Source organism: Jaculus jaculus, chromosome 4 (genome assembly GCF_020740685.1).
Source record: "Jaculus jaculus isolate mJacJac1 chromosome 4, mJacJac1.mat.Y.cur, whole genome shotgun sequence".
Taxonomy (NCBI): domain Eukaryota; kingdom Metazoa; phylum Chordata; class Mammalia; order Rodentia; family Dipodidae; genus Jaculus; species Jaculus jaculus.
Window position 1 is genome coordinate 15,316,327 of NC_059105.1, and position 18,680 is coordinate 15,335,006.

Sequence of the window (18,680 nt, forward strand, 5' to 3'; positions counted from 1 at the left end):
TTGCTTTCAGCCTCCTTCTCCCAGAGCCCCTCACCTTGAGCAGACCCCACACAGCTCCCCACCATCCTTCAGGCCTCCCTCTAGCTCCTCCATATGGTGGGGAGGCCTCGGTCTCTGTCCCTATATCTCCTCATGCGTTTGAGATAAGACTACCTCCTCTGGCCTGTTGACTTTAAGCCAGAGCAAGACTCCAAGGAATTGGAGTAGAGGAAGCTTGCTGTAATGTGAAATGGTTCCTGAAGGGACTAAATGAGCTCAGGATGTCACTCTTTGGGAATTAATGATGCTCATAGCAACATGCTTCATAGCTCTCAGTCACTGATGAATAACTGCATCCTGGGCGCTGGTCTTAGCACGACATATGTCAGGTCATTTTAACTTGAAGCACTGCTTGGTAAATACTGGCTAATATGATTCAACCTTGTTCTGTCGTGGGTCCATCTTATAGAGAAGGGCACAGAGGCCCAGGGACTAATTCATGTCCCTGTGGTCAGGAAGTTGGTAGCCTCCCACAGCTGAACCCGGGTCAGTTTGCTCAATCATGGACTCTACTACCTGGTCATGAAGCTGGGTGTGGGGAGGGGTCTGCCCAGAAGCCTGGGTTGGGGAGGCCTGCATCTGTCCTCTTTGGTCAGGAAGTTTGGGGTGGAAGGAGTGGAATCCTAACTCCTTTCCTGGAGGGATCACTCACGGGTGCCTCCCCGCCACTGATATCTCCTACCTGTTGTCTCCCTTGCTGTCCTTGCAGAGGCAGTGGGACACACTCAGGGTCCACTGGACGGGAGCTTGTATGCCAAAGTGAAGAAGAAGGACTCCTTGAACGGCAGCTCCGGTCCTGTCACTGCGGCCCATCCTGTCCTGTCGGCCACCCCCAACCATGTGGAGCACACCCTGTCCGTGAGCAGCGACTCGGGCAACTCCACAGCCTCCACGAAGACAGACAAGACCGATGAGCCTGTCTCGGGGGCCCCCGCCGTCCCTGCTGCCCTGAGTCCCCAGGAGAAGCAGGAGCTTGATCGCCTGCTCAGCGGCTTTGGCGTAGACAGAGGAAAGCAAGACGCCATGTACCGTGCACAGCACCTCAGGTCCCACCCGCTGGGGGGCCCTGCTGTGCCCTCCTCTGGTCGCCATGTTGTCCCAGCCCAGGTCCATGTCAACGGTGGTGGGGCTCTCGTGTCGGAGCGGGAGACGGACATCCTAGATGACGAGCTGCCCATTCAGGATGGGCAGAGTGCGGGCAGCGTGGGCACACTGTCTTCCCTAGATGGGGTCACCAACGCCAGTGAAGGGGGTTATCCGGAAGCCCTGTCCCCGCTGACCAATGGTCTGGACAAGCCCTACTCCACGGAACCTCTGGTCAATGGTGGGGCCTACCCTTATGAGTCTGCCAGCCGAGTGGTGCCCGCCCATGCTGGCCACATGGCCCCTATGCGACCCTCCTACTCTGCTCAGGAAGGTTTAACTGGCTATCAGCGAGAGGGACCCCACCCCGCCTGGCCACAGTCAGTGACCACCTCCCACTATGGCCACGACCTCAGCGGTCTGTTCCGCTCACAGTCTTTTCCGGATGCTGAGCCCCAGTTGCCCCCAGCTCCAGCCCGTGGGGGCAGCAGCCGGGAGGCTGTGCAGAGGGGTTTGAATTCATGGCAGCAGCAGCAGCAGCAGCAGCAGCAGCAGCAGCAGCAGCCTCGCCCACCTCCCCGCCAGCAGGAGAGAACCCCTCTGGAGAGCCTCGCCAGCCGCAGACCCGGCCCCCAGCCGTCGGCAGAGCCGCACGTGCCGGCTCTCCCTGAGTTTCCAAGGGCGGCCTCCCAGCAGGAGATTGAACAGTCCATTGAAGCCCTCAACATGCTGATGCTGGACCTGGAGCCAGCCTCGGCAGCTGCCCCTCTACACAAGTCCCAGAGTGTCCCCGGGGCCTGGCCAGGGGCTTCCCCACTGTCCTCGCCACCCCTCTCGGGCTCTTCCCGCCAGTCTCACCCACTGACTCAGTCCAGATCCGGGTACATCCCCAGTGGGCGTTCCCTGGGAACCCCAGAGCTGGTCTCTCCTGGCAGGTCTTACTTACCTTATGATCACCAACTGCATCCCTCTGGAACCAATCAGAGTTTCCATCCAAAGAGTCCGTCCTCTTCCTCCTTGCCTACCTTCCTTCCAACCTCCCAGGGCCCTCCAGGGCCTCAGCAGCCCCCAGCCTCTCTCCCTGGCCTCGTGGCTCAGCCTCAGCTCCCACCAAAGGAAGTGACTTCTGAGCCCTCCAGAACTCCGGAGGAGGAGCCACTGAACCTGGAAGGTCTGGTGGCCCATAGGGTAGCAGGTAAGAATCTTGGGGACCGTGGCAGCTGGGCATCCCCTTCCCACTCCCCTCCCACTTCCTTCTTTGGTCTCAGAGGTCGTGATGGGGGAGATGGAGAGGCAGGCTTGTAGAATGTAGGAGCCCTCTGCAGCTTTGGCCTGGGGAGGTCTTGGAAGATGCACGCAGACATCTTTTTTCATTCATCATCTGTCAGGCACCAAGCCAAGCACTGAGACTCAGAGATCAATGTCAGCCTGTGCTTGCCTTCAGGGAATTTGCAAATCTATTTAGGGAACAGGTACATAGACAAGTCTGAGTGCTAACTGCTATGCCAGAAGTGGGACCATGTTCCTAGATCAAAGCTTACTGCCTAAGGCAGTCAAGAACACTTCCTATAGGCAGTCACACTGCCTATAAGCAGAGACTCTGTGACTGCCTCTGTGTTCATTGTTGGTCAGACTTCAGGGCCTTAGGACAAGCCTAGAGAACGCTGGGGAGGGGCTTTTAGGACTTGGTTTCCCTCTCTTGGGCTTTTTCCAGAGATAAGAAGGACGACTGCAAGGAGAAGGGTGTCCTGAAGCCCTGGTTCTCAGTCTGATGCTCACTGTGTGGTGGAGTCTTTGGGAATTTTGTTCTGGGGAAGCCAGGCTCTCCCTTCTTGTTCAGCTGTCCCATTCGTCCTTGTTAGGATTAGCTCCATATGAGAAACAAAGCTCTCTTTCCCACCAGATACACACACACACACACACACACACACACACACACACACTAGCTCACATGCACGCACACACGCACGTGCACACACTCACCTGCAGAAGGGGGGTGGGGTGAGCAGAAGCATCTTCTGGGGCTGACATGCTAAGAAAGAGCCAATGTCTGTCGCCCCACTGATAGGGAAAACCATGGCATGTGCCCCCTCTTGCCAGCCACAGTCTGAGACTGCTTCATTGACAGCCAAAGTGGGCAGAAAAGTCTGTATGTTGGTTTGGTTGTGGGGCGGAGCTCAAGGAGAGATGGGCCAGAGACTGAGATAAGGTGGATCTTGTCCCCAGACCCTGGGCTGACAAGATGGGGGGTGGGGGGGCTCGAGGAGAAGAGGCCAAGCAGCTGGCTGTGCCCTCCACCCTTCTTCCTAAATTTAGGGTCAGCTGAGTCACCATGCCAGCTGCAGGGCAGGAGGGAGACTCCCTTCCTGAGATGGATGTAGATTTGGGGAAGCAGCCCAGAGGCCAGCTGGCTTTCTTGGATTGGGCCCAGGGCTGGGTGTGTTTCACACTCTGCATTTCAGAGCAGGGGACCCCAATTTCACTCTTAGCAGCTTGCAGTGAGCTATAGCAAGAGCATTCGCACCGTGGAAGGGGGCAGTTGGTGCCTCACCTCTCTGGAGAGCTGGTCTTATAGCCCTGTGTTGTTCCACTGGAGCCTCAAGGCCCAGGATGTGCAGCTCTGTGACCTCGGGGGTGAAATGCTCTGTGGATGGTCCCGGTGGGGCTCTCATATCTGCTTCCTCCCACATCTGGGTGCCGGACTGTCAGCCGAAGCCTGTTCCCTCTTGGTTTGTTGATGGTAGAAGAGTGAGGCCACGTAAATGGCCTTCCCAGTGCTTCAGAGTGGAGGTAGGGTGCTGAGGAACAATAACACCCTAGTGTAATGATGGACAGGATCCAGGGAACGTGTAGGGGTGGGTGCAGGGTGAATTCTTTTCCCTTCAGGAACCCTTCCTGGGAGATTGCTAGAGAGAAAGCTCTGCGCTAATGAGTAATGAGCCTGGGGGGCGGGGGAGACCATCTTGTAGTGGGTCTCCCCTTCAGCCTTTTTTTCCTCCAAGATTCCAAGGTCTTCATTGCCAACTTCAGGATTCTGTAGCCTCTTAGGTGTTGGCTACATTGAAGTCACAGGGAGGAAGGATTTTGTTGGCACCCTGTGCCCATGTCCTAACCCTGTTACTATCCTCCACCAATGGCGACTCACCCTGAAGGGATGAGCTGCCCAGAGGGAACAGATGTGTCCGATCCCCAGGGCTATGCAGTTGCCTCTTTGGTCCGGGTGCTGCCATGAATGAAATGTCTTGTGTTACAGTCCGTTGGTAGCTCTTCATTTTTGTGGGTGAAGGCACCCCGGCAGGATGGATGTGTAGAGCATGCTGGGAGCCAGGGAGAACAGACTTTGAGCACCAGCTCTCTCTGCTCAGTAGATAGTTCACTGCAGGAAGCTTGGATGTGAGCATCTGTGTGAGTTGCTTGGGAAGCGTAGCTCTGAGGGAGAGGCTCCTCACTCACGGCTGTGAACTTGACATGGTTTTCCCTAGATTTCACCCCTCGTGTCTTCTCCAATCCGCCTAGGCTAACTTCTGTGCCTTTGTACTACTGAGTTTCTGGTGCATTTTACTTGGATCCATCCACTCCTCGTGCCTTACTTCAGCTTAAATCACAGAGAATGTAGTAGCAGTTTTCTTAACAGGAACAATAACAAAGCAGGTACTAGAAACCTCTAGTGCACATCGTATTTAGAGATGGAACAAAATGAAAATGTCTAGTATCACCACTGCAATCTAACAAGAAAAGCTAGCGGGTCAGAGTTGGGGTTTGTCCAGCTGAGGTACCTTATGCTGCTGATTCCATGATTGGATTGCTACTGGATGCCTCTAGAAGTGGGGATATCAAGGCAGATGCACATCTTATCCTTAAGCAGTTTAGAATTTATGAGAGAGCAAAGATCGGGAGCTTTAGATGAAGTTACTTGTAACAAGAGGAGGTGTGGAGAAGGTGCCATGGAGGCAGAGTTGGGGTCTGTCCAGCTGAGGTATCTAATGCTACTGATCCTCTGATTAGATTGACATTGGATGCCATGTCAAGGAGGATGCATGTCCTTGAGGCGTCTAGAGTATATGAGAGAGGGAAGAGTTGGAACTTGAAGACGAAGTCATTTGTAACATGAGGAAGTATGGAGAAGGTGCCACGGGGGAGAAGTGGAAAGATCGTTGAGGGCATGTCTGGTAGAATGTGGCATGTATTCTGATAGTGGGTGAGCTCCGTTGACAGCATTTCTGCAGTGGGAAAGGAAGCCTGGGTCATGTTTGCAGAATAGTGAGTGGATCAGTAGCAGTGTAGACTTGTGTGAGCGAGAGAGACTCAGGAAGGGAAGTCAAGAGTCCGGTGTCAGGATAGTCTCAAGTTCCCGACTGTGAGCCTGGGCATACCTAGCAGTGATGTACAGAGTCATGAGGTGGCTTAGTCTGAAGACTGTGCCACAGGCAGAGCCCTTGCTTGGGACACGAGTCTTCTGGGTCTTGGAAAGAAGCCAGCAAAATAGGAAGCTGCTAGAAGCGTCTCGGATAGTTTTGGTGATGAGCCCTTGATTATAGTGGTTACCCTGAGCATGGAAAAGAGCTGAGGCCTTGGGTCCTGAGGGAGAAGAACCATAGTGCTCACAAGTGGACTGGCTGTGGCTGGCGAGGGGGAGGGAGACATTAGGATGGACGGGAGAGCGAGCGTTCCATTAACCCTCAGCGTGAAGAGGAGGGGCAGCTGTGGTACAAGATGGAGCTGCATGGTTCAGTCTACCTTGAGTCTGAGGGTGATGGGTGTCCTCCAGGCATGGATGCATGAGAAAGCGTGGAGATCCTGGAATCTTCTCCAAGGGTAGAGGTCAGTGCCGTGGTCATGGATGTGAGCTCTGTGTGAGAGGTATGGAGAGAGTCACCTTAGGGGAGAATGGCTGTGAGACAAGTTGAGGCATTGCGATATCTGAGTTCTCGAGTTCTCGGGGAGGTGACAAGAAGTCTGGCGGAGCGTGTCATCATCCAAAGTCAAGATGGTAAGGATGGATATCAAGGAGAAGGAGGGATTATGGTGGGGGATGGGCGGAGACCTGGGGATTTTCAAAGGCATATTTTCAGTTGAGTGTTAGTGACAGAAACCAGACCATGAGGGATTGGGGCGGGAGTGGAGACAGCTTGCCAGTTAACTCTGTGGAGTGGCTTTATGAGAGAAGAGGGCAGGATGGCCATTAGGGGGTGGGGTGCAAGATGTTGACAACTGTTTGTAATGATAAGAATTGTGAGAATGTTTTTAGGTAGAGGATGGGGTGGGCACTTGAAGATAGAGGAGGAAGGAGAAGGAAAAGATATGAGAGAAAGAAAATGACAGACAGAGCCGGGGAGAGGGCTCAATGGAGAAAGCGCTCACCACTCAAGTTGGAGAACCCGAGTTCAATCTCAGACCCCCAAAAGGTGGAAGCCACGGCAGGCTAAAGTAATCTTAGCACACTGATGCTAATGGGAAGATGGAAGGTGGAGACACGCGAATTTCCCAGAAGCTCTTGGCAAGCTCAGCAAAGAGTAGCAGAGCAAGAATCCTGAGAGAGAAAACCTCCTGAAATGAGATGGACAGGCCAGGATCAACCTGATCCTGGATCAAGCAGGATCAACATGTGCCATGGCATGCGTACCTCCCCTTGCACACATTAGAATATGCACACACATGTGTGAATATGCATATATACAAACACATGAATAAATAATAAATAAGAAAGATAGAAGGAAGTCTCTGAGGAGGTAAGAGGATCGGGTTGCAGATCCTTTAGGCTCACCAACAGCACAGATAGGGATCCATGGGATTAGAAAGGTTCGACGGAGATGGGTAGGAGCCAAACTTTAGGAGCTTGAATCAAGAATATGTTTATCACTGTTCATTCTCCATACAGGCCTGGCCTTAAAGCCTGCTCCATCATTCATTTATTCAACATAAACTTTCATCAAGGCTGTTCGGAGTCCAGGATCTGAGAAAATGGTGGCAGGCAGCAAATCAAACCTGTTACCCTCATGGCATAAGCAAACAGACATAATGCATTTCATGTGACTGGGAAGGGGTGACACAGAGATAAAGCAGTGATGTGTTGGTGAGGGGAGCAGGGAAGGTGGGTGCTTAGGCTTTATGAGACAGTCAGGGAAGACTTCGCTGGGCAGTGAGGGAGCATACCACCCCGAGAAGTATGTGCAGATACCCTGAGGCAGGAATGTGCTTGATGTGGCCGGAGCAGAGTGACCAACACGAGATCACAGAGGTAATGGGAGTGAAGCCAGCTGTGTGTTTGTGAGAGGCCTCGGCAAAGATTTGGTCCAAAGAGTGACATCATCTGGCTTGTTCTAAAAGGATCCATGCGGCTAGGATGAAAGTGGGGAGACACATTCAGAGGCTGCTGCTGCTATTGATCTGGGCGGAAGTATGGAGATGGGAGGAAGATGGTAGATGTATTTTGGAGGTGCAGCCAGCAGGATGGACAGATCAACTAGACGTGAAATGAAAGAATAAAAGACCAAGATAGAGGCAAAAGTGCATGGTCTGAACAATTAAACAACAGTTGCTCCTGAGCAAGATGCGGAGACATTTGGGAGGAGCTGGCTGAGAGGGAGAAGTGTGGTTTGTAATGTCCAGGAGGCATCTGAGAGGGTCTGACTGTACAGGAAATTGAAGGAAGAGGCTGGAGCTTGGGTGGTGGAAATAGACAGCGGGTGCGGGCCGGCTGGGGCACGGATGGGGAGAGCCGCCCCCCCGCTGCAGCTCCTCGGGCTGCTTGGCAGCTAGGATGACAGTAGGATGCGGCAGGCCCTGTGCATAGCATCCTGCCAGCTTTACCTCAGAGCCTTGGCTGGTGGTACCTAGCGCCTTTGGGCAGGAACAGAAAGGGTTCCTAGGGTTGCTCAGGTTTGAGTGTCTGTAGACCAAGGGGCTTAAGGGTGATAGAGAGTGATCCTGGGGCTCAGAACCGTAGATCTGCCTAGGTTCAAAGGAGGTGGGTGACTAGGGGACAGAGGAGACTGAGCAGCCCCAGTGAGGTGTGGGATGGGGAAAAAGAGACTCCCTGTTACCATTTCCCCCACACTGGGGTTAGAAAGGAGGCCCGTAGCCCTTGGTGGCCAGCAGGACAGTTTCTTGCCCTTCAGAGGTACGAAGCCCTAGCCCACCCACCCCTTCTTTCATCCTCTTCCCTTCCCACCCACCTCCCCTCCAGTGTGTAGCCAGATCGTGGGACAAGAACCCTGATTAATTCTGGTTTTCTCTTTGTTTTTGTTTTGTCCCGTGTTGTTCAATGCCTTGTCCCCTGCATTCTCCGTGTGTCCTGTGTTCATCTGTCCCCTTGTGCCATTGGTGGGATGCTTTCTACGCCCGGTGCCTCCCCTCTCTGCCGGCTCCCCTTGGGTGTGGGTGGGTAGCATACAATGCCAGGCTACAGGGTCTGGGGCGGAGTGGCAGCTTCCGGCCCTCTCCTCTCCACCGGCTCCGATCCGCCTCCCTCTCTAGTGGGTCCTTCTCCTTTCCCTTCTCCCTGAGGCTTTGGTCCCTTGCTTTAACCCCAGCTTTTCTCTTCTTCTCTTTCCAAGCTTTATCTGCCTCCTTCCTTCTCTCTGTTGCCCCCTGCCCTCTCCCCTCCTCTTCTTTCCTTTCTCTCTCTTTCTCATTCCCCTCTGCCTTCCCACCTTTTCTCATCTCCTCCTTCTCTGGTCTCCTCTCCTTCCCCTCTGCATGAGCCGTGCACCTGTCCTGCATGGCCGCCAGCCCAATGCTTGCAGCGTGGCCTGGCCTGCTGGGCTGAGGATCTGAGGTAGCTAGATGAACTTCCAGGCTTCCCCATGGAGATGTGAACCTTTGCAGTGAGGCACTCAGTGAGGGCCCTTGGCTGTCCCAGGTGGACCATCTGGGCTGCAGGGGCCATGCTTCGGAAAGAACTAGGCCTTGCATCTCCTGGGACCACAAGGTACAAGACACGGATTGGTGGCTCAGGCCCTGCTGCTCTGACTGTCCTTGAGTGGGCCACACCCTGGGAACACGGTACCCCTCTCGTCCTACTCCGATGCCAGGGTCCTTGGCCAAGAGTCCTGGGTTATGGTCCTGCGCTGCCTGTGTCTGTCTGTAATCTTGGACTAGTCTCTTGACTGTTCAAGTTCCCTTCGCAGTCTGCGAGCCCAGCCTTGCCTACTGTGCCCTTGTTAGGATCCCGTTAGCTTGTTTGAGGATGATGTCCTGATGTCCAGTAGTACCTGTCCACAACCTCTTGGACATCACCGGGCCCTCAGCTCTTGTCCTTGTCCTGCTTCTCCACTGTTGGGAAAGAGGCATTGTACCAAAGCTTGCCTGATACCATGACCTTGAGCAGCACTGCGGTCATTCAACCCCTGATGGCAATGCTAGTGTCCTGTGAACCCCCTGACCTCAGCCCATGAGACACTGGGGGTGGCTCTTGCAGCAGGCTCTCCCTTCCCATCTCTTTCCCCTTTGCCTTTTCCTCAGCCCAGTGGTGGGGAGTGCAGTGTTCAGCTGGGCCTGGGATTTAGGCAGATTTGGGGTGGTGGCCTGAGGGGAGCTGGCATGGCTTGCCCTGGGGCTGCTAGTGTGGTCGCATGTGGCTTTCTGGTGCCCTGGCCCAGCAGGTGGCCTCCGTCCCGGATGTCCTTACTTCTGGAGCCGCGGGTATGCAGCCGGACACCTGGAGCTGAGCAACCCAGTCTTTTGCAGATTGGAAGTCTGGGAGAAGAGCTGGGTCTGTGGGGCTGGGGGGGGCCAGTCTAGAGGGCATGAGTGAGGCTTGTAGTGACGCCCCTGTTGACGCCAGAGCACTTGTCCAGGTGACTCAGACAGGGTGGCAGTACTTTGCCAAGGTGCAGAGGGTGTGTGTGTGTGTGCGCGCGTGCGTGCGTGTGCGCGTGTGTGTCCATGTGTTGGTGTTGGGTCTGGCTGACCTTAGGGAGCAGTTCTCCTGGGCACAGTGCCATCTTGCTAACAGTAATGGCTGGGGCGCTGACTGAACTGCTCCTAGGTCTGGACCTTGCCTGGCTGGGAGAACTTGGCCTGGAATCCCTTGATGACTTCCTTCTTTGTTTTTCTCAGATTTCCCTGGCCTTAAGGTATTCTATAAGGCTATGCCAGGGCTGACTGTCCTACTAAGACCCCACTGAAGTGCCCTGACCGCTTTCTAGTCAGACCATGGCTGTTGTACACCTGCATGTATGTATGTGTGTGCGTGTGTGTGTGCATACACGTGAGCGTGTGCCTTCCTCTGCCTGTGTGTTTGTAGGAGACAAAGACTCTGAGATGGGGGTGGCGGGGAATAGGCCAGAAGGCTGAGGAAAACCTAGGCAGAGGCTGTGGTGGGGAACAGGCCCATTTTGGTGTCCACTCACTCTGTGGGACGTGAGAGGGTGTTTGCTCTCTCTGACCCTAGCGGTCAGCATGTGTCCAGACAGTCCAGCTTAGCTGAGGAACAATGGAGCTCTCTTCTGTCCTCTCTGTCATACCCAGCTCTGCTCCTATAGAGAGAGAGGAGAGACGGACCATGGCTCTCTAGGCATTCTGGGACAGCTCTGGGCTTGCCAAGCGGGGGGGGGGGGACAACAGTGGGACACTGTGTTCCAAGAATGTGAGTGGCCTTGACTGGGCTCTGGTGCCACGAGGCACTCTGTGAGGGGAGCAGCTTGTCCTGTGGGAATGGAATGTGGGGTCTTCCCCTTTCGGCAGGAGGAGTCTATGACCCACGGCTCCTTTGCTCTTTGAAGGTCATTCAGTCCATCCCCTGGCTTCTACATCAGAGCATAACTCCACTTGCCAGTCTCATGGTGACAGAGAGGAGAGCTGAGGGGACCTGACCAGCTTTTTCTTAGGCGGTTGCATGGCGTGGGCGGGTTCATAGCCTCCACTCATGGTCTCGCCCCCGGCTGCTGTCACCTTCTAGGGCGCTGGGTCTGGAGGCAGCGCTAGACAGGACAGAGCAAGGGCCTCCGCTCCTCCTGGAGACCCAGTGCCTCCTATGGGAACAGACCTGTTTTCCAAGAGCCAACGTTGCCAGAGTTGGCCACCCTCTGAAAAGGCAGGAAGGCTTCGGGGTGGGTATTCCTGGAGCAGAGGACACCAGCTGAATGTGCTCCTTGGGGCTAACCTGAGCTCCACGCTCCAGCGCCTTCCCCCATGGCCCTCTTTGTCACACATTATTAGAAAATCAATGGCTGTGTTGGTTCCTGTCTAATGTTTCCACCAGGAAGGAACCCAGCCGAGGTGGGGCAGGGGCCAGCTGGTCCACGCTTCCCACAGGCCAGAGTAGGCCAGGGGTTCTCTGAGTCCTGAGAGACTGGAGTCACTGAGGGAGTCTGGTGGCGAGCAACAACCCAGAGCCTCCCTCTCCTGGCAGATGCCCCCAGCAGCCCCTGCTTGGGACTGAAGTGCCCCTGAGTTTTCTCTGAGAACCAGGGCATTCTGGGGCTAGGGGCTTACTCGCTTTAAGCAGAACAGAGCGTGAGCAGCGGCGGGGTGAGGTCTGCTCCCATCTTGGGTTGCACTGGCTGGAAGGGTCACATTTTTAGTAGCCCCAAGCGGGGACTCCAGCACCCCGCACCTTCTGAATTTGACATGCTCTGAGTGTCCCCTGGCGGGCTTGCAGAACCCCATCACGGGAGTGCATATGTGAGCGTCAACACAGTGACTGTTGAGTGCGGAAGGGGGTGCTGGACGTGGCAGCCAGCACCCTGCTGCTCGGGACAAGCAGGGAGGCTTCGGGGTCAGTGCTGGTCATGCAACCCTTTGTGACTGTGCCAGGTTGGGGGTTCTGGGGGCCACCTGGGGCTTGTAGAGCCCACTGCAGATAGCAGAAGGGGACTCAAGCTGTGTGAGAGTGAACCCTGACTGGCTGCCCAGGCACATTCCCAAGGCTGGATGGTGGGCGTGTGTGTATATATACACGCATGCGCATACACGCGGCCCCTCCCACCTGTGCCTGGTGGGTGCTTATGACCCAAGCCCACCCAACCTAGGTCCCTTAGTTCTCAAAATGGCAAAGGCAGGGTCAAGAAGATAATCAGGTCTAGGATCCCACCCTTAGGGCTGGGCCATGACCCCTGGGTCCCTGGAAGTGAGTATTTTAGGATTGTGGGAGCCAGCACAATGAGGCAATGGATTCCACGCGTTGGCCAGCTGTGGGAAGAGGGAGTGGGCAGAAGGGAGGGCTAGGTTACGGTGGCCGGCCTGCACTGTAGGGCTGAACATGACGTGTGGACAGGGAGGCGGAGTACAAGGCTCCTCCACGCCTGCCCTTCCCTAGGAGGGGCGGCATGGGGTGATGAGAAGGATGGGCCACTAAAGGGTTGGTAACAGGGTTCAGAGGTGCACTGGATGAAGGCCAGAGTACCCCCAAGAAGGCTAGAAACATGGCAGGGGCCAGTTGTAGCAGGGGACGCCCAAGCACAACTTGGTCTCATTTCTTTGTTTCTCCTTTGGAGAGCCATATGCGAGATGATGCAATTTAGCCCTTTCCAAAAACCCTTCCCCAAGGCTCCATGTTGCTTGTTGGTTGATGCAGTTGCCTTGGAGACCCTTTCTCCCCCCCACCCCCCAACCTCCCCTCCCTTGTCTGGAAGCTCTGGCCCTCTGCCTCCAGGGGCTGGAAGGAGCTGACATCTGTTTCTTGTATCAATCCTTTGTGTTCATGGTCCCAACCCTGTGCAGAGTAGAGATGCCTCTTCAAGGCAGAGCCCAGTAAAAGCAGATCTCCCACCCTGCACTGAAACTTAGGGTGTGAGCTGAATTGGGCCCAGGAAGGCTGGGTGAGATGCTGAGGGGAGAGGCCCACCGTGGCTCGGCTGCTGTGTTAGAGGAACCGCCTTGGCTGTGGGAATTATTAGGTTGTTCATTCCTCACGTAATTCGCTTTTTACCTCCCATGCCCTGTCCTTCCTACCAGGGGTGCAGGCTCGGGAAAGGCAGCCTGCAGAGCCTCCAGCCCCCCTCAGGAGGCGGGCAGCCAGCGACGGACAGTATGAACAACAGTCTCCTGAAGCCACCTCTCCCCGTAGCCCTGGGGTCTGCTCCCCAGTCCAGTGTGTTTCCCCCGAGCTGGCTCTTACCATCGCCCTCAATCCTGGAGGGCGGCCGAAAGAGGTGAGCCCTTGAACTGCATCGTGAACTGCGGGCTGCAGTGGGTCGTTGAGCTCACGTTCTCTAGGAATCTGACAGTCGTTGGCCTATGAGTAAATGCGGTGATTTCTCCGGCCCTGAATCCTCACCCAGAGTCTCCTCTCTGCAGTGTGGAATCTGCCACTCATTTTCTTCCTTCCTGGTGTTTACTTTTCTGATTTCTTGCTTTAACACTGAGACTGGATGTTCCCCTACTGATTCCTAATGAAAGTCCTTAGAAGGCTGATCACCACCCTTAACGACCCAAACCAGGTCAGGCTGACTGGTAAAACTGTTTAGAGCCCTTGTAGAAATAAAGGTTTCTTGGGAGGTTTAATTTTCATGCCAAAATCTTTCCAGTTCTGAGATGACTCAGTAGTTGGAGGCAGCGGCTCTGGAACTACAGTTTATGAAAGAACCACCAGGGAGTTGGTTCACATTCTAGATTTCTTAATCCCCTGCAAACACTCCAGCTTAGCAGCTCTTGCACGGGACCCTAGAATATGCCTTTATAAACACCCTGATGCAAGCTGTCCATTGGGCAATGTTGTGCCAACCTATAACGCCCTGGGTAGGGAGTCATTCTGGAGAGCCAAGGCCCTCTTTCCTGTCTTGCCTTTGGGTGGGATCCAAGGCCCCTCTCCTCAGCCCCTTCTCTATGGCCCTGTTCTGGAATATTTCCAAGGCAGGACCTGAATTCCATCTGCTCTTGAGCATGGCCTTGTAGATGGTCACGCCCCTACTCTCCCAGCCCCAAGGAGTTGGGGTGGTGGGTGGCTGGCATCTGAGCTTACCTGAGTTTTAGTGGAGAGCCTGGCCCAGGGAGGGAGTGTGGGGCTGCCAAATTTGCTGTACCAATGCCCAGGGTCATCTGAAGGGGAACCTTTCCTTAGGGCTCCCCCCTCTGCACCCCTTTGTTTTCCTGCAGCCCCATCTGCACAGCTACAAAGAGGCCTTCGAGGAGATGGAAGGGGCCTGCCCGAGCAGCCCACCGCCCAGTGGGGGTAAGAGCTCCTGCTCAGCCTGTCTTCCTCAAAGTCCCCTCCGCCCTGTTTCTGTATTGGCTTGTGTGGTTGTTTAAAAGTGTGGGATTGGATCTGGGAGAGAGCCAGCAAAAGTAGGCAGGGCAGAATTTACTGCGTCTCACTCCCTGGTTCACCGGCCCGCCCTCCATACCTCTTTTCTCCCATCTTCTCCACTTTCCACTCTCCTTGACCACAGGCTCTGGCCTCTCTCTCGTACTCTGATTCTTTCTTGAATGGTTTGAGTCCTTTTTGCGTGCTGCATTCAAAAGATCCGTCACCCCAGTGTGGCTCTTGTGACTTCCCTTTGCATTTATTTCTGATCCCCCATCTAATCTGTTTCCTGGCACCACCTTTCACTTCAGACACCCCCTGTCATCCCACTGGGGCAGGTAGAGCCCCCATCTTGCCAGCCTTGTTTGCAGGTGGCACAGTTATTCTGCAGCCCTCAGTGGATTCACTGGAGAAAAAGTTCCCCAAAGGACAGCCACAGAGAAGACCTGAATAAGCTTTGGGAAGGTGGGGGGGGTGGTGGGGAGCAATGTTCCTTTCTGTATGCGAAGTGCCCTAAAGGACATTGTGAGGAACACAGTGATGGAACCATAAGCCATACCAGGCAGTGAAGGACTCAGGGTATCTTAGAGAGGCCGGATATGGCAGAGAAAGTAAAAGACTGGTAGTGCCCAAGACACAGGTGGGCTAGCCCTGGCCCTTGTGTTCCTCTCACCCCTGAGAAGAGGGAGGCACGTGAGGCAGGGCAACGGAGCTGGCTGTGCATGCCCTGGGGCGTGGCTGCCCCACACAGGAGCAGAATGTGGCCCTTGTGCCAGCCAAAGTTGAGTGGCTTGCCATCTCAGGCACGCAGGAGGTTGACCGCAGTGGCCCTGAAAGCCATGGCTCTTGCTGCCCAGTGCACATAGGATACACGCACCTCCGTGATTTCCAATTCTCTTCATGGCAGAAAGGCAGTGGAATAATCTGTAGTGATTTTTCATTAAATCTAAAAACTCATTCCAATAGGAAAATCAATATGACACTATCAATATTTTACGGATATAGTTCATGCTATTCAAAAATGTAAAAAGGAAGCCGGGCGTGGTGGCACACACCTTTAATCCCAGCACTCGGGAGGCAGAAGTAGGAGGATCACCAAGAGTTTGAGACCATCCTGAGACTACATAGTTATTTTCAGGTCAGCCTGGACCAGAGTGACACCCTACCTCAAAAAACAAAACAAAACAAAACAAAACAAAAAAACAAAAAAATGTAAAGAGATATCAGTGACATCAATTTTGGTTTTTTTTGTTTGTTTGTTTTTGAGGTAGGGTCTCACCCTGGCCCAGGTTGACCTGGAATTCACTATGGAGTCTCAGGGTGGCCTTGAACTCATGGCAGTCCTCCTACTTCTGCCTCCCGAATGCTGTGATTAAAGGTGTGCACCACCACACCTGGCAATTTTAGTAATATTTTTATCTCACTCTAGTTGAGATGATATTAAAGTGAACTGAGTGTGATGGTACACACTTATAATCTTAGCACTCAGGATGGTGAGGCAGAAAGATTGCAAGTTTGAAGCCACAACCCTATCTTGGAAAACCAAACAACATCAAAAGGAGAGTTATTTTGTGTCCTTTTGACACACATTTTGAAATCCAGTGTGTGTGTTTTACACTTCCAGCACAGACTGGCTCAGCTTGGCCAACAGTAAGTGTCCAGGAGCCACACAGGGCTGCTGGCCGCCATCTTGGGCCAGCCATGTATTAGCGATTTCCTCCATTGCCAAAGCAAAATGCCCGGCCAGAGCAGCTTAAGGAGGGAAGTGCTTATTTTGGCTGGGCATTAGGAGGTCACCTTCCGTCGCAATGGGGAAGGCATGGCGGCAGGAGCTGTAAGGCAGCTGGCCACTTTGCATCCCCATTTCCAAAGAAGCGAGTGTTGGAAAGCTGGCTCACTTTCTCCTTTGCGTTGAGTCTGGGACATCAGCCCAGGGAGCAGTGCTGCCCACCGCTGGCTTGGGTCTTCTCACCTCAGTGATCTTAACTAGAAAAAGCCCCTCACAGATATGCCCAGAGATCTGTCTCCTAAGTGACTCCAAATCCAATCACGTTGATCACCCAGATCACGGGAAGCCTGCTCACGGCCTGCTCAGTAGCCTCTGGGACTTGATGGCATCCTTCCCTCAGATCCTGTCCTTCTACCTTTACAATTGCTTCCTTTTGCTATTCAGACCCTTCACCCCAGCCAAGGGTGTCCCCCCAGTTGGGACTGGAAGCCATGCTGCCCAAGCTAGATTTGGGTTCTGCCCTTTTCTCTCCTCTCCCTGAGTGCCCCCGGGGACTCGGGTAAGTCCGAGGTTTCATAAATGCCCAGGCTGGAAGGCGGAGAAATGTCAGGAATTTTTCTCTCAGGAAGCAGAGAGCTGCCTTGCTTTGGTGCCTCCCACTCCCTTGCCTCAGCAGAAAGGCCTCAGACCAAGGTCTGGAGGCTGCAGGCAGGGATGGTGGGGGAGGGGAGAAGACCAAGAGACGTCTATCTGTGGTCCTCCTGTATCCCTCCCCTTCTCTCCTGGGTCGCCCGCCCCGCAGCTGCACCTGCTAGGCCAACGCTTGCCTAAGCCGGTCCGTGGTTCTCCCACAAACACTGCTCTCAGAGGCCAGGCTCATTCTTCCATAGTGATGCCAATTAAGCGGGCATTCGTGGGATAAACACTCCTAAGTGCTCCAGAAGTGCCCATGAGCAAGACAGCATGTTAGCAGTGTAGGCGTGGAGATGGTGTGGAGAGAGAGGAGAGCCCTCGCTGACCCCTGCACCTGAGGGTGTATGTTTGCTCACACTGGACCCCTAGGATAGCCTGGGGGTAGAGCGCCCACACTTCTGTGTTGTTGTGGCGCTCCTGCTTTTTAAAAAAAATTTTAAAAAATATTTTTTTAAATATTTTTTATCTATTTGAGAGAGAGAGAGAGAGAGAGAATGGGCTTGCCAGGGCCTCCAGCTACTGCGAACGAACTCCAGATGCATGCGCCCCCTTGTGCGTCTGGATTACGACATATGTGAGTCCTGGGGTATCAAGCTGGGGTCCTTTGGCTTTGCAGACAAATGCCTTAACCGCTAAGCCATGTTTTCCAGCCTGAGAATACTTTTTGTTGTTTGTTTTTCTTTGGGGAGGTCTTGGAGCTGAGTTTGGGTCCTGGGCATCTGAGGGCCACTTCGGGTGGCCGTGAGTGTTGACAGGGGCCGCAGCCTCTGCAAGCTCCTGAAATTCCTCCTGGGAGACACAGAGCCCATTTCTTTACTCCCCAGAGAGCTGTGTTGGGCGATGTAGCAGCTGCCACTGAGACATCTCGTGACTGGGCATAATACCACCCCACGGCTCGGCTCAGAGCCTCGGCTGTTGGGAAAAAGACCGACCGGCAGCCCTTTCTGACCTTGTGTGTTACATGACCCTTGTAACCCAGATGAGTGGCCGGGAGGAACCTGGCTTCGTGCAGGAAGCTATGCTCTTGACTGGAGAGTGATGTTCAGGGTACTGAGGCCTAGAGTTACTGAAACCTACACGGACAAAGCCTCTTCTGCTAGGCAGGATAGGCAGGGCCTATCCTTGCATCTCAGGGCTGATTAGGTCCCTGACTTGGAGCTCCTTCTCTCTTTCTCTCCTGTAGGATGTATTCTCCTGAAAGTCCATTTATTTTTTATTTTTTTATTTTTGTTTGGTTTTTCAAGGTAAAGTCTCATTCTAGCTCAGGCTGACCTAGCTTTCACTGTGTAGCCTCGAACTCACGGCAATCCTCCTACCTCTGCCTCTGAGTGCTGAGATTAAAGGCGTGTGCCAGCATGCCTGGCCTGAAAGTCCCATTTTTTTTTTTTTACAAAAAGTATTTTATTTCTATTTATTAATTAGAGAGAAAGAGAGATACAGAAACAGGCAGGTACAGAGAGAGGGAGAGAGAGAGAGAGAGAGAGAGAGAGAGAGAGGGGGGGGAGAGAGAATGGGCACGTCAGGGCCTCCAGCTACTGCAAACGTGTGCCCTCTTGTGCATCTAGCTAATGTGGGTCCTGGAGAATTGGACCTGAGTCCTTAGACTGTGCAGACAAACACCTTGACCACTCAGCTGTCTCTTCAGCCCTGAAACTCATTTTTGCTTGTTGTCCTCTTAAGTCCATCCACGTACATGGCTTACAAAGACTGTGTGTGTGTGTGTGTGTGTGTGTGTGTGTGTGTGTTTGTACATGCACACATGCATGTGTTGGGGGAGTCTAAGACAAGAGGAAGAGGGAAGAGAATCTTCTAGGGAAAGGCAGAGATAACTGAGAAAAGCCTGCACATATTATACTATACACGTATTATAGATACATGTATTATAACTATAAAGAGGTTGAGGTGAGCATCCAAGAGCCTAAGTGAGGAAATGATTCTCTCAAGGTTGGG

General features: G+C 53.8%; 1 protein-coding gene across 9 annotated transcripts in view; it reads left to right on the forward strand.

Moving 5' to 3' along the window:
• Window positions 1–18,680, forward strand: part of Tns1 (tensin 1) — a 216,371-nt gene that overhangs the window by 167,208 nt on the left and 30,483 nt on the right. For all 9 annotated transcript variants that reach the window (XM_045147168.1, XM_045147167.1, XM_045147166.1 and 6 more), the window contains 3 exons: window positions 749–2,317; window positions 13,021–13,217; window positions 14,161–14,236. In XM_045147168.1, coding sequence (XP_045003103.1) covers window positions 749–2,317; window positions 13,021–13,217; window positions 14,161–14,236 — 1,842 coding nt within the window. The remainder of the gene's footprint in view (window positions 1–748; window positions 2,318–13,020; window positions 13,218–14,160; window positions 14,237–18,680) is intronic.